This window comes from Desmodus rotundus, chromosome 6 (assembly GCF_022682495.2).
Source record: "Desmodus rotundus isolate HL8 chromosome 6, HLdesRot8A.1, whole genome shotgun sequence".
NCBI lineage: Eukaryota > Metazoa > Chordata > Mammalia > Chiroptera > Phyllostomidae > Desmodus > Desmodus rotundus.
The window spans coordinates 52,260,185-52,278,735 of NC_071392.1; the positions used below are offsets into that span (position 1 = coordinate 52,260,185).

Below are 18,551 nucleotides of genomic sequence, written 5' to 3' on the forward strand. Positions count from 1 at the left end.
CCTGATAAGGTTAGCAACTGACTTCTCAACGGAAACGCTCCAAGCCAGAAGAGAATGGCAAAAAATATTCCAAGTGATGATAACCAGAGGACTGCAACCAAGACTACTTTACCCAGCAAGGCTCTCAATCAATATAGAAGACCATATAAGGAGTTTCCCAGACAAAAGAAGTCTAAATTAATATACCTTCACCAGACCAGCTCTGCAAGAGATGCTAAAGGGGTTGCTGTAAGAAAAGGAAGGAAAAGAGAGAAAGAGGGAAGAACACAGGTACAAAGAATCGGTAATGAGTAAATACCTATCAATAATACAAGCCTTTAAGTAGGCTCATCAAGAAAGACAGAGGATCCAAATAAACACAATTAGAAATGAAAGAGGAGAGATTACAACTGATACCACAGAAAAACAAAGGATTGTAAGAAATTACTATGAAGAACTGTATGCCAAGATATTTGAAAACCTAGGTGAAATGGACACATTTCTAGAAAAATATTATCTTCCAAAACTGAATGAAGAAGAAGCAGAAAACCTGAACAGACCAATAACAGCAAAGGAAATTGAAGCAGTCATCAAAAAACTCCCAACACACAAAAGCCCTGGACCAGATGGTTTCACAGAAGAATTCTACAGAGCCTTTAAGGAAGAGCTAACCCCTATCCTCCACAGACTATTCGAAAAAATCCAAACTGATGGAAGACTCCCAAACTCTTTTTATGAAGCCAGCATCATCCTAATCCCAAAACCAGATAAAGACACAAGAAAGAAAGAAAACTTCAGGCCAATATCGCTGATGAACATAGACGCTAAAATTCTCAACAAAATATTGGCAAACTGCATCCAGCAATACATTAAAAAGATCATCCACCATGACCAAGTGGGATTCATCCCAGGGATGCAAGGATGGTACAATATTCGCAAATCAATAAACATAATACATCACATCAACAACAGCAAAGACAAAAATCACATGATCATATCAATAGATGCGGAAAAAGCATTTGATAACATACAGCACCCATTTCTGATAAAAACACTCAGCAAAGTGGGAATAGAGGGAGCATTCCTCAATATAATAAAGGCCATATATGAGAGACCTACAGCCAACATCATACTCAATGGACAAAAACTTAGAGCTTTCCCACTAAGATCAGGAGCAAGTCAAAGATGGCCCCTCTCACTACTCCTATTCAACATAGTATTGGAAGTCCTAGCCACAGCAATCAGACAAGAAAAAGCAATAAAAGGCACCCAAATTGGAAAGGAGGAAATGAAACTGTCACTGTTTGCAGATGACATGATAGTGTACATAGAAAATCCTATAGACTCCACCAAAAACCTGCTTGACCTAATAAATGAACTTGGCAAAACAGCTGGATACAAAGTCAGTACTCAGAAATCAAAGGCATTCCTGTACACCAACAACGAAACTGCAGAAACAGAAATCAGGAAAAAAATCCCATTTGATATAGCAACAAGAAAAATAAAGTACCTAGGAATAAACCTAACCAAGTAGGTAAAAGACCTGTACTCGGAAAACTACACAACACTGAAGAAAGAAATTAAGGAAGACACAAACAAATGGAAGCATGTACCATGCTCATGGATTGGAAGAATTAACATCATCAGAATGGCCATACTACCCAAAGCGATTTATAGATTCAATGCAATCCCTATTAGAGTACCCATGACATATTTCACAGATATAGAACAAACATTTCAGAAATTCATATGGAACCATAAACGACCCCGAATAGCTGCAGCAATTCTGAGAAAGAAGAACAAAGCAGGAGCGATCACAATACCTGATATCAAGCTGTATCATAAGGCCACTGTAATCAAAACAGCCTGGTACTGGCATAAAAACAGGCACATAGACCAATGGAGCAGATCAGAGAGCCCAGAAATAAACCCAAGACTCTATGGTTAATTAATATTTGACAAAGGAGGCAGGAGCATAAAATGGAGCAAAAACAGCCTCTTCAACAGATGGTGTTGGGAGATCTGGACAGCTACGTGCAAAAAAATGAAATTCGATCACCAACGTACACCATACACAAAAATAAACTCAAGATGGATAAAAGACTTAAATATAAGTCGTAACACCATAAAAGTCCTCGAGGAAAACATTGGCAGGAAAATCTCAGACATTCCACGCAGCAACATCCTCACAGACACATCCCCTAAAGCAAGGGACATAAAGGAAAGAATAAACAAATGGGACCTCATCAAAATAAGAAGCTTCTGCATGGCTAAAGAAAACAGCACCAAATTACAAAGAGAACCAACAGTATGGGAAAACATATTTCCCAATGATACCTCAGACAGGGGCCTGATCTCCAAAATATATAAAGAACTCACATGACTGCACTCCAGGAATACAAGCAACCCAATTAAAAAATGGGCACAGGACTTGAATAGACACTTCTCCAAGGACGACATACAGAGGGCCCAGAGACATATGAAAAGATGCTCAGCATCACTAGCCATCAGAGAGATGCAAATTAAAACCACAATGAGGTACCATCTCACACCAGTCAGAGTGGCCAACATAAACAAATCCACAAACAAATGTTGGAGAGGATGCGGAGAAAAGGGGACCCTAGTGCACTGTTGGTGGGAATGCAGACTGGTGCGGCCACTGTGGAAAACAGTATGGAATTTCCTCAGAAAACTAAAAATGGAACTGCCCTTTGACCCAGCAATTCCGCTGCTGGGATTATACCCTAAGAACCCTGAAACACCAATCCAAAAGAGCCTGTGCACCCCAATGTTCATAGCAGCACAATTTACAATAGCCAAGTACTGGAAGCAACCTAAGTGCCCATCAGCAAATGAGTGGATCCAAAAACTATGGTATATTTACAGCATGGAATTCTAAGCAGCAGAGAGAAAGAAGGAGCTTATACCCTTTGCAACAGCATGGATGAAACTGGAGGTCATTATGCTAAGTGAAATAAGCCAGGCGGTGAGGGACAAATACCATATGATCTCACCTTTAACTGGAACATAATCAATAGAAGGAAAGAGGAAACAAAATATAACCAGAGACATTGAAGTTAAGAACAATCTAACAATAGCCAGGGCTGGCTGGGGGGGGGTGGGCAGTGGGAAGAGGGTATTACAGGAACTACTATAAAGGACACATGGACAAAACCAAGGGGGAGGGTGGAGGTGAGGGAGGGAGGTGGGTTCAGCTGGGGTGGGGTGGAGGGATGGGGAGAAAACTCATACAACTGTAATTGAATAACAATAAAAATTTAAAAAAAAACTGCACTAGACATGATGCATGAGCAGGCGTTTTGTGATAATGAAGCTGCCAGTCACTAGTTGCCCATAGCTGTAGCCTTCTAAATCATCCAAACAGTTTCCATGGAGGAATGTTCAATCCTAATGCAAAATCTGATACAGATTCCTTGCTCTACTCTCTCACTCAGTAATTTTGAATGCTATAGCCACAGAGTGCACATGCTCACTCAACAACATATACTGCCCCCAGTGAAGTCGTCATTGTTCACACATGTGCATTCCAGTCCACTCTCCTTGGCTGCCAGGTTACATCAGTGTTACACAAACCATTCTCATATATTAATAATTGCTGGACTTTTTATGGACAGACCTTATGTATATATATAAATAATATACAGGGTCTGACACAAATAATACCCCTTTTATCATAAAATCTTTTATTACAAAATCATCACATGTACTTCTGTAACATAACAATATCACACTCAAGCACACCATATTACATTTTAGGTGAAATGTTCAAATTAAAACTATAAATTCTTCTGGCCAAGATAGAAGCATAGGTAGACATACTGTGCTTCCCCACACAACCAAAAGAAGGACAACAACAAATTTAAAAACAAAAAACAACCAGAACTGACAGAAAATTGAACTGTATGGAAGTCCAACCACCAAGGAGTTAAAGAAGAAACATTCATCCAGACCAGTAGGAGGAGCAGAGAGGGGTAGCTGGGTGGAGAGGACTTGAGTCAAGGCAGTGGCTGGAGGACCCAGTGAGGTGGCGGCTGGCAGACAGGGTGGTTCCACATTCATGTGCAGATAAACTGAGAGGAGCAACTGGGGAATGAGACAGACTGCGTAACCCCAGGGTTATAGCAGAGGGAAATAAAGCCTCAAAGCCTCTGACTGAAAACATCTGTGCGGGTTGAGAAGGCAATGGGAGAAACTCCCAGCATCACAAGAGAGTCCATAGGAGAGACCCACAGTGTCCTAGAGCGTACACAAACCCACCCACTTGGGAATTAGCACCAGAAGGGCCCAATTTGATTGTGGGTAAAGGGGGAAGTGACTGAAAACTGGCAAAGAGCAGAGCGAGTGGCACTGTTCCCTCTCAGACCCTTCCCCCACATACTGCATCACAAGACAGTGACGTGAGTTGCGCCACCCTGGTGAACACCTAAGGCTCCGCCCCTTAGTATATAACAGGTGCATTGAGACAAAAAAACGTGGCCCAAATGAAAAAATAGATCAAAGCTCTAAAAAAATTACAATTAAGCAACAAAGAGATAGCCAATCTATCAGATGCACAGTTCAAAACACTGGTAATCAGGATGCTCACAGAATTGGTTGAAAATGGTCGCAAAATAGAGGGAAAAATGCAGGCTATGCTAAGTGAAATAAAGGAAAATGTACAGGGAACCAACAGTGACAGACGGAAACCAGGACTCAAATCAATGGTATGGACCAGAAGGAAGAAAGAAACATCAACCAGAAAAGAACAAAGAAACAAGAATTCAAAAAATGAAGAGAGGCTTAGGAACCCTCTGGGACATCTTTAAACATTCCAACATCTGAATCATAGGGGTGCCAGAAGGAGAAGAGGAAGAGCAAGATATTGAAAACTTATTTGAACAAATAATGAAGGAAAACTTACCCAATCTGGCAAAAGCTCAGAGAGGCCCAAAGAAGTTGGACCCAAGGAGGAACACACCAAGGCACATCATAATTACGTTACCCATTGTTAAAGATAAGGAGAGAATCTTAAAAGCAGCAAGAGAAAAGGACACAGTTACCTACAAAGGAGTGACCATAAGACTGTCAGCTGATTTCTCAAAAGAAACCTTGAAGGCAAGAAGGGGCTGGAAAGAAGTATTCCAAGTCATGAAAGGCAAAGACCTACATCCAAGATTGCTCTATCCAGCAGAGTTATCATTTAGAATGGAAGAGCAGATAAAGTGCTTCCCAGATAAGATCAAGCTAAGGGAGTTCATCATCACCAAGCCCTTATTATATGAAATGTTAAAGGGACTTACCTAAGAAAAAGAAGATAAAAAATATGAACAGTAAAATGACAACAAACTCACAGTTATTAACAACCAAACCTAAAACAAAAACAAAAACAAAACAAAACCAAACAAACAACTAGAACAGGAACAGAATCACAGAAATGGAGATCACATGGAGGGTTATCAGTGGGGGAGTCAGAAGGGGAGAGAGGGGGAAAAGGTACAGAGAATAAATAGCATAAATGGTAGGTAGAAAATAGACTGGAGAAGGTTAAGAATAGTATAACAAAAGGAGAAGCCAAAGAACTTTTATGTAAGACCCATGGACATGAACTAAATGTGGGGAGTGCGGGTGGGAGAGGGTGTGCAGGACGGAGGGGAATACAGGGGGAGAAATGGGACACCTGTAATAGCATAATCAATAAAATATTTTTTGAAAAAATCTATAAATTATTACACTCATATTATTACCCTACCAACCACACTCAAGCAAGACTTACTTCTGCCAGACCCTGTATATAACAAAAGAACAGACTCAATTTTTTTAAAGAAATTTCTCCAAGTTATGGAGATGCATAAGCAAGATGGCTCTTATTGGAGGGCAATGGAGAACCACTCCTTCTGCTCCTCCTATTGGAGTTGCCAAGAGCTCCATGGGCTATGGCTCCTGCTCCCCTGGGATGGGTCTTTAGAATGCAGATTATGTTCTACTCTCTAGAATATGCTTTCTACCAAGCTTCCCAGGTGATTCTGGTTCACAATTTGAGATGTGCTGGGAGACTTGGTGAAAACAACTGATCTCAGAAAGAATCTTAGGTGATTCAGGCAATGTGTGGAAACGTGTAGGGATGTTTTAATTGAAAGAATTTTTCTCTTTATTTTCCCCTGACATCTCAAGAGATATTTAGATCTTTGCCTTAAAAACAATTGACAAATTAATTATATCTGTAGCACTATTTCTGGAACTGAAAACACTGAGATGATGCAAAAGTGTTATACATCATAATCTTTGAGGCAGAGCTAATTTTGGGGTTTTTTGACATTGTTGCCAAAAATAAAGACAAATTTCCCAGAAAGTTTTTACCTTCTGCACTTTTTGAAAATCCCAAGTCCCCAACCTGCCATTTTCCATCTGCTCTGCAAAGCTTCTGTGTGCCAGTGCAGGCTGGGAATGCCTTTAGTGGGGGCACCAGAAAGGGTTCCTGACCCGCACCCTTGCTCAGCTACCTTAGATATTATTTCTCAGGCAGGGGTACGCAGATGTCCAACTTTACTATCTCAAATTCTTTTGGCTGGGTTTTTCCAGATTCCAGTTTTTCTTCTTCTAGAGATTCTAGTGGGCAACAAAAGTGAACAATAAAACAGAATTAGAGAGGCAAAGGCTACACCCGAGAGCATAGCTTTCTGTTTTCGTGGCTTATGAGCCCAGAGATTATTAAGACTGGTCCCCATTAAGAATAAATCCATATGGAGAGCTTGTTGCTGCTACCCAACTCTAGAGGCAACATATCAGAGTACTGTGGACAACTTATGTTGATGCCCTACTCAATTACTTTCCTCAAAATATCACCAAGCCTGAGCACAGTGCTGCTGCTGCCCTCTGTCATCACTGTTCTCCTGCTCACAGTGTCCAGGTTCTAAGACTTCTCCATCATTTCTAGAAGTAACAGGAGGTGCCTTGCATGTGCTCAGGTATGTCCATGGACCCTTTTGAGAATAATCCCATTGCTCTGCTGTGTCAGACCTGTGCCTCTCTAGCAAGCATAGTGTTTTCCTTCCTGTGCCACCCAGCATCTAACCACGCTGCCCATGTCTCTCTTTCTGCTTCACCAGGTACACTGCTTGCTGGTGGCTGCCCTTAGTCCTCTGGACTACCCAGCCATATGGGGGGGAAGATTACTCTCTTCCCTTGTGATGTCCCAAGGCAATATGGCTTGGTCTCCAGGTTGCATATATAGAGAAACAGCCATATACATTATTATATTTAAAGTAAAATACACATAGCATGAAATTTACCATTTTCACCATTTTAAAGTGTACAATTCAGTGGCATTAAGTACTTTCATAATGTTGTCCAACCATCACCACTATCTAGTTCCAGAACTTTTTCATCACCCCTACCAGAAAACTCTGTACTGGCTGACCACTAACCTGTTTTCTGTCTCTAAGGATTCACCTACTCTGCATATTTCATATAAGTAGAATTATACAATATAAGGCCTTCGGTATCTGCTTCTTGCACTTAGCATCATATTTTCAAGGTTGCCCTTTTTTATTTAACTCTGTGTTTTCTGTCCCTGGGACCAGGCTTGCACCAGCCAACAGGGCTAAAGGTGGGTTTGAATAGCTAGCCATCATTAACATATCATGATCAGGACTCCTAGTCCCTTTCAATGATAAGACCCCACCTGCTTCCTTCCTCCTTAGCATGAGACTTGACCCCTCTGTAAAAATATTTCTATGAAGCTACTCTTGTTCCCAGACATGCCCATAAGTATGTAAACATTAGCCATGAATAATAGCTTGTACTCCTTCCAGCAGACTTTCAAACCCAAGCCCAGTTTGCCAACCATGGCCATATATGCCTTAACCTGAAAAGGTTAAGAAATGCTGACACTGAGATCCCCACTAGAGTAATGATAATAGCATGTTATACTTTAACAAAATTGAGGGTGTTGTTAAGAATCACACTTCCTTTTTTTTATGACAAAATCAGATCTGTAATTTATTTATTTATTTATTTTTTAAATTTTTATTGTTATTCAATTACAGTTGTATGCATTTTCTCCCCATCCCTCCACCCCACCCCAGCTGAACCCACCTCCCTCCCTCACCTCCACCCTCCCCCTTGGTTTTGTCTATGTGTCCTTTATAATAGTTCCTGTAATCCCCTCTTCCCACTGCCCGCCCCCCCCCCCCAGCCAGCCCTGGCTATTGTTAGATTGTTCTTAACTTCAATGTCTCTGGTTATATTTTGTTTCCTCTTTCCTTCTATTGATTATGTTCCAGTTAAAGGTGAGATCATATGGTATTTGTCCCTCACCGCCTGGCTTATTTCACTTAGCATAATGACCTCCAGTTTCATCCATGCTGTTGCAAAGGGTATAAGCTCCTTCTTTCTCTCTGCTGCTTAGAATTCCATGCTGTAAATATACCATAGTTTTTGGATCCACTCATTTGCTGATGGGCACTTAGGTTGCTTCCAGTACTTGGCTATTGTAAATTGTGCTGCTATGAACATTGGGGTGCACAGGCTCTTTTGGATTGGTGTTTCAGGGTTCTTAGGGTATAATCCCAGCAGCGGAATTGCTGGGTCAAAGGGCAGTTCCATTTTTAGTTTTCTGAGGAAATTCCATACTGTTTTCCACAGTGGCCGCACCAGTCTGCATTCCCACCAACAGTGCACTAGGGTCCCCTTTTCTCCGCATCCTCTCCAACATTTGTTTGTGGATTTGTTTATGTTGGCCACTCTGACTGGTGTGAGATGGTACCTCATTGTGGTTTTAATTTGCATCTCTCTGATGGCTAGTGATGCTGAGCATCTTTTCATATGTCTCTGGGCCCTCTGTATGTCGTCCTTGGAGAAGTGTCTATTCAAGTCCTGTGCCCATTTTTTAATTGGGTTGCTTGTATTCCTGGAGTGCAGTCATGTGAGTTCTTTATATATTTTGGAGATCAGGCCCTTGTCTGAGGTATCATTGGGAAATATGTTTTCCCATACTGTTGGTTCTCTTTGTAATTTGATGCTGTTTTCTTTAGCCTTGCAGAAGCTTCTTATTTTGATGAGGTCCCATTTGTTTATTCTTTCCTTTATGTCCCTTGCTTTAGGGGATGTGTCTGTGAGGATGTTGCTGCGTGGAATGTCTGAGATTTTCCTGCCAATGTTTTCCTCGAGGACTTTTATGGTGTTATGACTTATATTTAAGTCTTTTATCCATCTTGAATTTATTTTTGTGTATGGTGTAAGCTGGTGATCAAGTTTCATTTTTTTTCATGTAACTGTCCAGATCTCCCAACACCATTTGTTGAAAAGGCTATTTTTGTTCCATTTTATGCTCCTGCCTCCTTTGTCAAATATTAATTGACCGTAAAGACTTGAGTTTATTTCTGGGCTCTCTGTTCTGTTCCATTGGTCTATGTGCCTGTTTTTATGCTAGTACCAGGCTGTTTTGATTACAGTGGCCTTGTAATACAGTTTGATATCAGGTATTGTGATCCCTCCTGCTTTGTTCTTCTTTCTCAAAATTACTCCAGCTTTTCAGGGTCGTTTATGGTTCCATATGAATTTCTGAAATGTTTGTTCTATATCTGTGAAATATGTCATGGGTACTCTAATAGGGATTGCATTGAATCTATAAATTGCTTTGGGTAGTATGGCCATTCTGATGATGTTAATTCTTCCAATCCATGAGCATCGTACATGCTTCCATTTGTTTGTGTCTTCCTTAATTTCTTTCTTCAGTGTTGTGTAGTTTTCCAAGTACAGGTCTTTTACCTACTTGGTTAGGTTTATTCCTAGGTACTTTATTTTTCTTGTTGCTATATCAAATGGGATTTTTTTCCTGATTTCTGTTTCTGCAGTTTCATTGTTGGTGTACAGGAATGCCTTTGATTTCTGAGTGTTGACTTTGTATCCAGCTGTTTTGCCAAATTCATTTATTAGGTCGAGAATTTTTTTGGTGGAGTCTATAGGATTTTCCATGTACACTATCATGTCATCTGCAAACAGTGACAGTTTCATTTCCTCCTTTCCAATTTGGATGCCTTTTATTGCTTTTTCTTGTCTGATTGCTGTGGCTAGGACTTCCAATACTATGTTGATTAGGAGTGGTGAGAGAGGGCATCCTTGTCTTGTTCCTGATCTTAGTGGGAGAGCTCTAAGTTTTTGTCTATTGAGTATGATGTTGGCTGTAGGTCTCTCATATATGGCCTTTATTATATTGAGGAATGCTCCCTCTATTCCCACTTTGCTGAGTGTTTTTATCAGAAATGGGTGCTGTATGTTATCAAATGCTTTTTCCGCATCTATTGATATGATCATGTGATTTTTGTCTTTGCTGTTGTTGATGTGATGTATTATGTTTATTGATTTGCGAATATTGTACCATCCTTGCATCCCTGGGATGAATCCCACTTGGTCATGGTGGATGATCTTTTTAATATATTGCTGGATGCGGTTTGCTAATATTTTGTTGAGAATTTTAGCGTCTATGTTCATCAGCGATATTGGCCTGAAGTTTTCTTTCTTCGTTGTGTCTTTATCTGGTTTTGGGATTAGGATGATGCTGGCTTCATAAAAAGAGTTTGGGAGTCTTCCATCAGTTTGGATTTTTTCGAATAGTCTGTGGAGGATAGGGGTTAGCTCTTCCTTAAATGCTTTGTAGGATTCTCCTGTAAAACCATCTGGTCCAGGGCTTTTGTGTGTTGGGAGTTTTGTGATGACTGCTTCAATTTCCTCTGCTGTTATTGGTCTGTTCAGGTTTTCTGCTTCTTCCTCATTCAGTTTTGGAAGATTATATTTTTCTAGAAATGTGACCATTTCACCTAGGTTTTCAAATATCTTGGCATACAGTTCTTCATAGTAATTTCTTACAATCCTTTGTGTTTCTGTGCTATCAGTTGTAATCTCTCCTCTTTCATTTCTAATTGTGTTTATTTGGATCCTCTTTCTTTTCTTCCTCATGAGCCTACTTAAAGGCCTGTCGATTTTGTTTATCTTTTCAAAGAACCAGCTCCTGGATTCATTGATCCTTACAGTTGTGCTTTTAGTCTCTATGTCATTTAGTTCTGCTCTGATCTTGTTTATCTCCTTCCTTCTGCTTGCTCTGGGCTGTCTTTGTTGTTGTTCCTCGAGTTCTTGTAGGCGTAGTGTTAGGTTGTTTGTTTGAACTGTTTCTATCTTCTTATGGTAGGCCTGTATTGCTATGAACTTCCCTCTCAGGACTGCCTTTGCTGTGTCCCATAGGTTTTGGGTTGTTGTGAGTTCATTTTCATTTGTTTCCAGAAAGTTTTTGATTTCTTCCCTAATCTCGTTCTTGACCCATTCATTGTTTAATAGCATGCTATTCAGTCTCCATGATTTTGAGTTTTTTGGGTTTTGTCCTTTGGGGTTGCTTTCTAGTTTCAGCCCCTTGTGGTCAGAGAAAATGCTTGATATGATTTCAATTTTCTTGAATTTGTTGAGGCTTGCTTTGTGTCCTATCATGTGGTCTATCTTTGAGAAAGTTCCATGTACACTTGAAAAGAATGTGTATTTTGCTTCTTTGGGATGAAAAGCTCTATATATATCAGTTAAGTCCATTTCCTCTAGGGTATTGTTAAGTGACACAATATCCTTGTGATATTTTGTCTGGAAGACCTGTTCATTTTTGACAGTGGGGTGTTAAAGTCCCCTACTATAATTGTGTTGCTCTCAATATCTTTCTTGAATTCCTCCAAGATTTTCTTTATGTATTTGGGTGCTCCTATGTTGGGTGCATATATATTTACAATGTTTATGTCTTCTTGGTGGATTCTTCCTTTGAGTATTATGAAGTGACCTTCTGGGTCTCTCTTTATGGCCCTTCTTTGGAAGTCTATTTTGTCTGATATGAGTATTGCTACCCCTGCTTTTATTTCCTGTCCGTTTGCTTGGAAAATTTGTTTCCAGCCCATCACTTTCAGTCTGTGTAAGTCTTTTGTCCTGAGATGGGTCTCTTGTAGGCAGCATATGTGTGGGTCATGTTTTCTTATCCATTCAGCTGTTCTATGTCTTTTGATTGGAGCATTTAATCCATTTACGTTTAAGGTTATTATCGATAGGAAGTTATTCATTGCCTTTAATCCTACCTGTGTTCCTCTGTCTTTCTCTTTTCCTTCCTTTCCTTAAACCAGTCCCTTTAGCATCTCTTGCAGAGCTGGTTTGGTGGAAGTGTATTCTTTTAGACTTCTTTTGTCTGGGAAACTCTTTATTTGGCCTTCTGTCTTGATTGATAGCCTTCCTGGGTAAAGTAGCCTTGGTTGCAGGCCTCTGTTTCTCATTACTTGGAATATTTTTTGCCATTCTCTTCTGGCTTGGAGCGTTTCCACTGAGAAGTCAGTTGCTAACCTTATTGGGGCTCCCTTGTACGTTACTTCCTTTTTCTCCCTTGCTGCTTTTAAGACCCTCTCTTTGTCTTGGAAATTTGCCATTTTAATTATGATGTGTCTTGCAGTGGGTCTATTTGGGTTCCTCTTGCTTGGGACTCTCTGTGTTTCCTGGATTTGGGTGACTTTTTCTCTGCTCAGATTAGGTAAATTTTCCATCATTACTTTTTCAAACAGGTTTTCTATCCCTTGCTCTTCTTCTTCTCCTTCTGGTATTCCTATTATACGGATATTGTTACATTTCATGTTGTCCTGCATTTCCCTTATTGCCTCTTCATTCTTTCTGAGCCTCTTTTCCTTTTCTTGCTCTTTCTGGGTGTTTTTTTCTACTTTGTCCTCCAGCTCGCTGATCCGAACTTCTGCTTCATCAAGTCTGCTTTTGATTCCTTCTACTGTGTTCTTCAATTCAGAAATTGTATTCTTCATTTCCTCTTTGCCCTTGTTGATAGTTTCTATATCCTTTTTCATGTTGATATAGTTTGCAGTGAGTTCATTGTAGTTTCCCTGTAGTTTCTGGTAGTTCTCTTTGAGCTCAGGGAGCTCAGTGAGCTTCCTGATAACCATTGCTTTGAACTCAGTATCTGATAGTTGACTTGCCTCTTTTTCAGTTAGCATTCTTTCTGAGACTTCCTCCTTTCCTTTCGTTTGGGAATTGTTTCTTTGTCTTCCCATTGTTTGTGAGACTCTTCTTGTTGGCCTCTGCTTCTTAAATTGCTCTATTCTGACTCCCTGGGTTTATGGTATGAACTTCTATGGTAGAATGCCAATGGGATTCGGTGGTGCTGTCTCCTTAATCTCCTGTGCTCACTGGTCTTGAGCTGACATTTATGGGTTTAACACGGTCTAACTCTAGTCTTTTCAGCACTCCAGGTTTTGTTGTCTCACCTGTGGGAAAAAGAGAAAGGGGGGAAGAAAGAAAGATAAGAAAAAAAGAAGGGAAGGAGGGAAAAAGGAAATAAAAAAGGAGGAAAGGAAGGAAGGAGGGAAGAAGGAATAAAGAAAGATCGGAGGCAAGATAAGAAGGAATTTTAACAAAAATTAAAACATAGAAATAGATAAAAGAAGGCAGGAAGAAGACATAAAAAAGGTAAAGGATGGGAGGAAGAAGGAATGAAAAAAAAAGAAGAAGAAAGGAAGAAGGAATTCAGGGGGAAAGGAGGAAAGAAAAAAAAAAAATCTTCTGCTGGCTTTAAACCGGTCAGGTTAGTTCTGCTGGTCGTCCTATCTGTGCAATGGGAGGGTGTGGTTGGAAGGATTGGTTTCACTTTTCTCCCTTCCTGGGCCACACTCTTCGCTGTTGTTTAGCCTGCAGTCTCCCCTAACCCTGCAGCTCCCCTCTGCTGGGTGTTCTGCCTTTGTCCTAGAGAGCTAGTAGGCGCTGCAGGGCTCTGTGCGCAGGTGTTAGGTAGGCGTTGTAGGTGTGGTCCCGGGCAGGCAATCAGGCAGTTGATCAGCCAATCCAGCAGCTTTGTGCTGGGAAGGCATGAGCGTAGCTGCCGGCTTTGTGCCGGGGAAGTGTGCAGCCGGCTGATCCAGCCACTTTGTGCTTGGGAGGCCGATCCAGCGCCCTGGGCTTGAGTCTCTGGGGAGGGCAGGGCCCCCCTGGGACTGAATCACGTGGCACTCGGGTCGAGGTTTTGGGCCTGCGTGTGGAGTAGCTAGCCTCTGCTCCAGATGCTCTCCCACCTGAGGTTTCAGGTGTGGGCGCCCCTGCAGGGTTTCATGTGTGGGCCCCCAGTTCGCTAATCTGCACTTTCTTTAGCATTTTAGCACTATTTTGCTTTCCGTGAATCCTAAGGTGTTTCATATACCTTGCTAAGTGAAAGACACATTTGTATTTCTTCAGAATATTTTATGGATTTGCACTTCATATATGGTTATATGTTATGCTTTTACTTTCCACTTTCCTGACTTTGAAGTAGTCTTTTGTGAATCCAATTCAATGTAATTCTCATACTTCTGCTGGTGTGGCTCTACTTACATGTATGGATTCCTAAGGAAGCCTTTAACAAAAATTCAAAATAAGAATTATTTTCTAATTTACAGTGGGTATAAAGAAACTGAACAAATGGAGAAATGCAGAATTCTTGGCTAATCCTTTGTCATGTTAAATTATTTATTTGGGAAGTTTCAAACAACTGGTTTTCCACAGTACTTCCTTCTCTCTAGGAAATTCAGAGTATGATGGAATTTTGTCCTGTGTTTCTCTTTCAAAATTGTAGGCCTTAAAAATTTTAAATGGCCTAATGTAAATTTCTATGCATCTCTTTTTTTCATATCTACTGTTATTGTAGTTAACTTTTATGTTTAACATTGACCAGTCTAATAGAGTAATCAGACATAGAGGAAACAATCACACAAAAAATGTAAATACCAGGGAAGAAATTAAATTCTTTAATCTTTCACAAATAGGATCAGAGTTTTACACCCCCCAAATTGTCATTTTATCTGCAAACATTCCCTATAGTTCAAATATGTTCTCAAACCTTCCTAACTTGTGTCCATATCTCAGTATGCTTTATGCAATTAGTCATTTAGAGGCTTCATATTTTAACATTTTTTAAAACTTTTGTTCTCATACTATTGTGTAGGTGGCATTGGCATTTTTTAGACAAATATTACATTACATCATTGTACAACCACCTCACACTTTTCATTCCATCCAGGATATATCTGAACATATTGTATTGTCCGTGATTTTTCACTTTCAGATGCCAAATTAGTTTATGTAATGCAGAAGTTTAGGTTATGCATTTCCAGGAAAGCTGCAGGTCATGGGAAAGAAACAGCCAATGTGAACTCACCAACATAAAGGAATAAAGATAAATTGGAGACCATGTTTCATTAGTAGGTTAGGGTCTACTGCACCTACCCATCTGCCAATATCTATCTGCCAATATTCTCCAGTCTTTCCTGTTTATAATGCTGATTTAGATAAATGATTTCCTAACCAAAATGAAACAGGATGGTGTTTAATTCAACCATAAAAATAAGCACTGACATATGTGCCCTGAAAGATATGAGGACAGGTTTGGTTTGAATCAGACAGGAGGCCAGATGCCATCAGTTTCCCAAAGTGTGTTAAGTCCAGCCAAAGAAGACACCCAGCCCCACTCCCCCAGGATCCTCCAGACTACAGAAGTTCCTGGGAAGTGAGGATTGAGCTGGGCTCCCAGATCTTCAATTAGATGTAATTTTGTACAATAGGAGCTGGGGAAGGGAGAAGAATGGCAAAACCAGGCCATACTCTTCAAGTCCCAATAAATGGAATGATGACTGGTTATTTTTACTATATAAACTTTATTTCTCAAGTCTTAGGTTCACAGCAAAATTGAGTAGAAATTTCAAGCATTTGTACTGACTGTGTATTGTCCAGCCACTTTCATGCACACCACCTCCACCTCTAGAGTTCCAGGGCACTCTGGATTTACATGCAAGGCAGGACACACACCACACTGACCAGCTGAGCAGACCTAGAGTAATTCATTGACCCACTGAGGACTGGCCATCCCAGTGGTCCAACATGGAAGCCCTGCACATGGTACCTAAGAACACAGAATTGGTATTTGGTGTCCCTGGGAACTGTCAAGCTATCATATTACCACTACAGCTATGCCTTACTTTAAACAAACGAGTCTATATTTAAAATTTGACTTATACCAGGGGTTAACTGGGAGTGATCCATCTTCCCACCACTTCACAGGATTGGTTCCTTACCTTCTCTAAGGTCTAAAGTCATTCAAAATTTTCCAAGCAGTCCATTCTCCAGATTGTCCTTCAAAAATATCACTTGAGCCATGTTGACTTCTGGATGTTTCTCCAGCCCAAAATACCTTCTCTTGGCCATTTGGTTAGTTTGCACACTGTTGACCACTTAGTCAATTAACTGATATGTATCAAGCATCATCTATGATTATCAGGACTCTGTAACAAGTTACCTCCATGCCTGATCATTTCTTATGAGTTTATTCTATCTCCACAAATAAATTATAAGCTTCTAAAAGGCAGGACTATATATCCTTTTTAAATACTACATTATATATTACCTGGCACAGTACTAGTGCTTATCTGTTATTCAGTAAATTTTGCAAAATGATTCTTAACTTTACAAAGATAGTCAGTCACTGGTTGATTGGCATACAGAGAAAGTTCTCTAGGTGTTCTCAACTTGTGGGTCAACAAACCAGAACACATTTGTGTGAAGGCAGGTATGTGATATGTCACTTTACAGAATCACTAGGTTTGTTTAAGGAGCATTTTTTAAAAACAGTGACTAGTTTAATGTTGCAAACAGGAGTTATTACCTTTGGAAATCTTTACAAATTCTAGGTAAGGGAGGAACAGGAAAACATTGCAGGCCTTTGGGTTCAACATTGATCCTTATAGTTATTTGTAGCCTTTGTGGAAAGCTTTTAGACTGAGATTCAGGCAGAGAAGGGAGTGAACTCATAGCAGTAATTTTCTCTAGACCATTCTTTGACCAAGCTAAATGTCTTTCTGCTTCAGAAATTGTTCAGTGGTAGATGGGCATCTGAGAACAAATTCAGTGTGCTCCGTGTAAAGACAGCTTGTCCCACCAACTCTTAGTTTTCACATAACAAGAAAACTTGAAAGATGATTTCATTCTCTCAATTCCCTGTGTGTCCTTGAGGTACTAATGTGTCTAGTCACCACAGTGTGCAGTTTGCAGTTGCCTACTATAATCCTCCCAGTTTGGGGGATCTCTGTGTCTTTGATCAGCAGGCAAAAAGTCACGCTCAGGATTTTGACTCTGCCAAACAGAGAAGCATGTACTGTCTTTAAATTTAAAAAATAAACCATATACACTTGAAACTAACATGTCTAAGAAAATTGGCAGAGGTCTAAGTAGCAAGTGAAAATAACATGATTAATGGCAATGATGATAGAAAGATTACAAGCTATTCAGTTCCCTGTTCTTAACCCCAGTCAGACCTTTACCAAAAGAATTAAAGTCGTTGAACTTTAATCTAAATCAAATCTTGAAAGCATAAGTGTATTTCCCAGGCATTGTAGAAAGGAAGAGAAAAAGTACTTAAACATGACCTCCATTTCTTGCACATCCCCTTGGCTTCCACTGCTCAGTACCTTTCAAAGTAATACCTTGATGTGGTACCTTCTTGTCCTCCTTAAGTTTTAAAATTTTCCCAAGAAGTAACTCCTTCCCTAAGTGCCCCACAGGTCTTTCACATACCAAAGACCTTCAGACTGAGAGGGTAAAACTTTTTCTACATGACAGCTTTCTCACCTCACACAGGAAAAGCTGCCAAAGACACACAGCAAGATGTTTTGTGGTGTTTGTTTCACCTCCACGTTTCTTTCTTTCCTTGTAGCTACCTCATCCCTGAACTCCCAGCTCCAGCATCTCCAGCAGCTCCAGCAACTCCAGCAGCAACAGCCGCCCCCTCCACCACCAGGCAGCCACCCGCAGCCAGCCCCGCAGGCGCCCCAGCAGTCCCAGCCCTCCCAGCCTACCCAGCCCCAGCCTGCCCTGCCCCAGCAGCCACCGGCTCCACCGTCTCAACCCCAGCAGCCTCAATCCCACCCCCACCTCCAGAACCAGAACCAGAACCAACCGTCTCCAACCCAGCAGAGTTCAAGCCCCTCTCAGAAACCCAGTCAGTCTCCAGGACACAGCCTTCCGTCGCCGCTCACTCCACCCAATCCTCTGCAGGTATGATCCCCGCGGCAGGCCTTGAGCACAGAGGACCTTCCTTCCCATGGGGTTGTGCCATTCCTGAAGGCAGAAGTCCAGCAAAACTTAACATCCAGTTCTGCAGTGTCTAATTCATATTGATCTCTTAGACATACGGAAGAGGAAGCAAACAGCAGGCAACTGGGGATGTATGTGAGGGAAACAAATAGAACCCCATTGATGTTACCCTCCAAAGGATAAATGTTATCTGTTTCCTCCTGTGAGAGGCCAGCACTGTAAGTGCACTTGTAGTCTGTAATAATTCCATTTTATGATACTTTTTGAAGGCAGCAAAGATAGCATCCAATTAAAATTATTACTAGCACAGTTTTGTAGCCCCGCGGAGAACTGTATCTCCTGTCCATGAGGCATGGTGGTTATTTCTCTATATTATGAATACAACAGTGTCTTACCTTAAGTACTTTGTGCTCTTTTGTTCCTATTTTTCTAAAGACTCTCTG

General features: G+C 40.7%; 1 protein-coding gene across 1 annotated transcript in view; it reads left to right on the forward strand.

Moving 5' to 3' along the window:
• POU6F2 (POU class 6 homeobox 2) overlaps positions 1-18,551 on the forward strand; it is a 565,270-nt gene that overhangs the window by 391,356 nt on the left and 155,363 nt on the right. Inside the window, exon 5 of the mRNA XM_045192643.1 lies at positions 17,729-18,069. Coding sequence (XP_045048578.1) covers positions 17,729-18,069 — 341 coding nt within the window. The remainder of the gene's footprint in view (positions 1-17,728; positions 18,070-18,551) is intronic.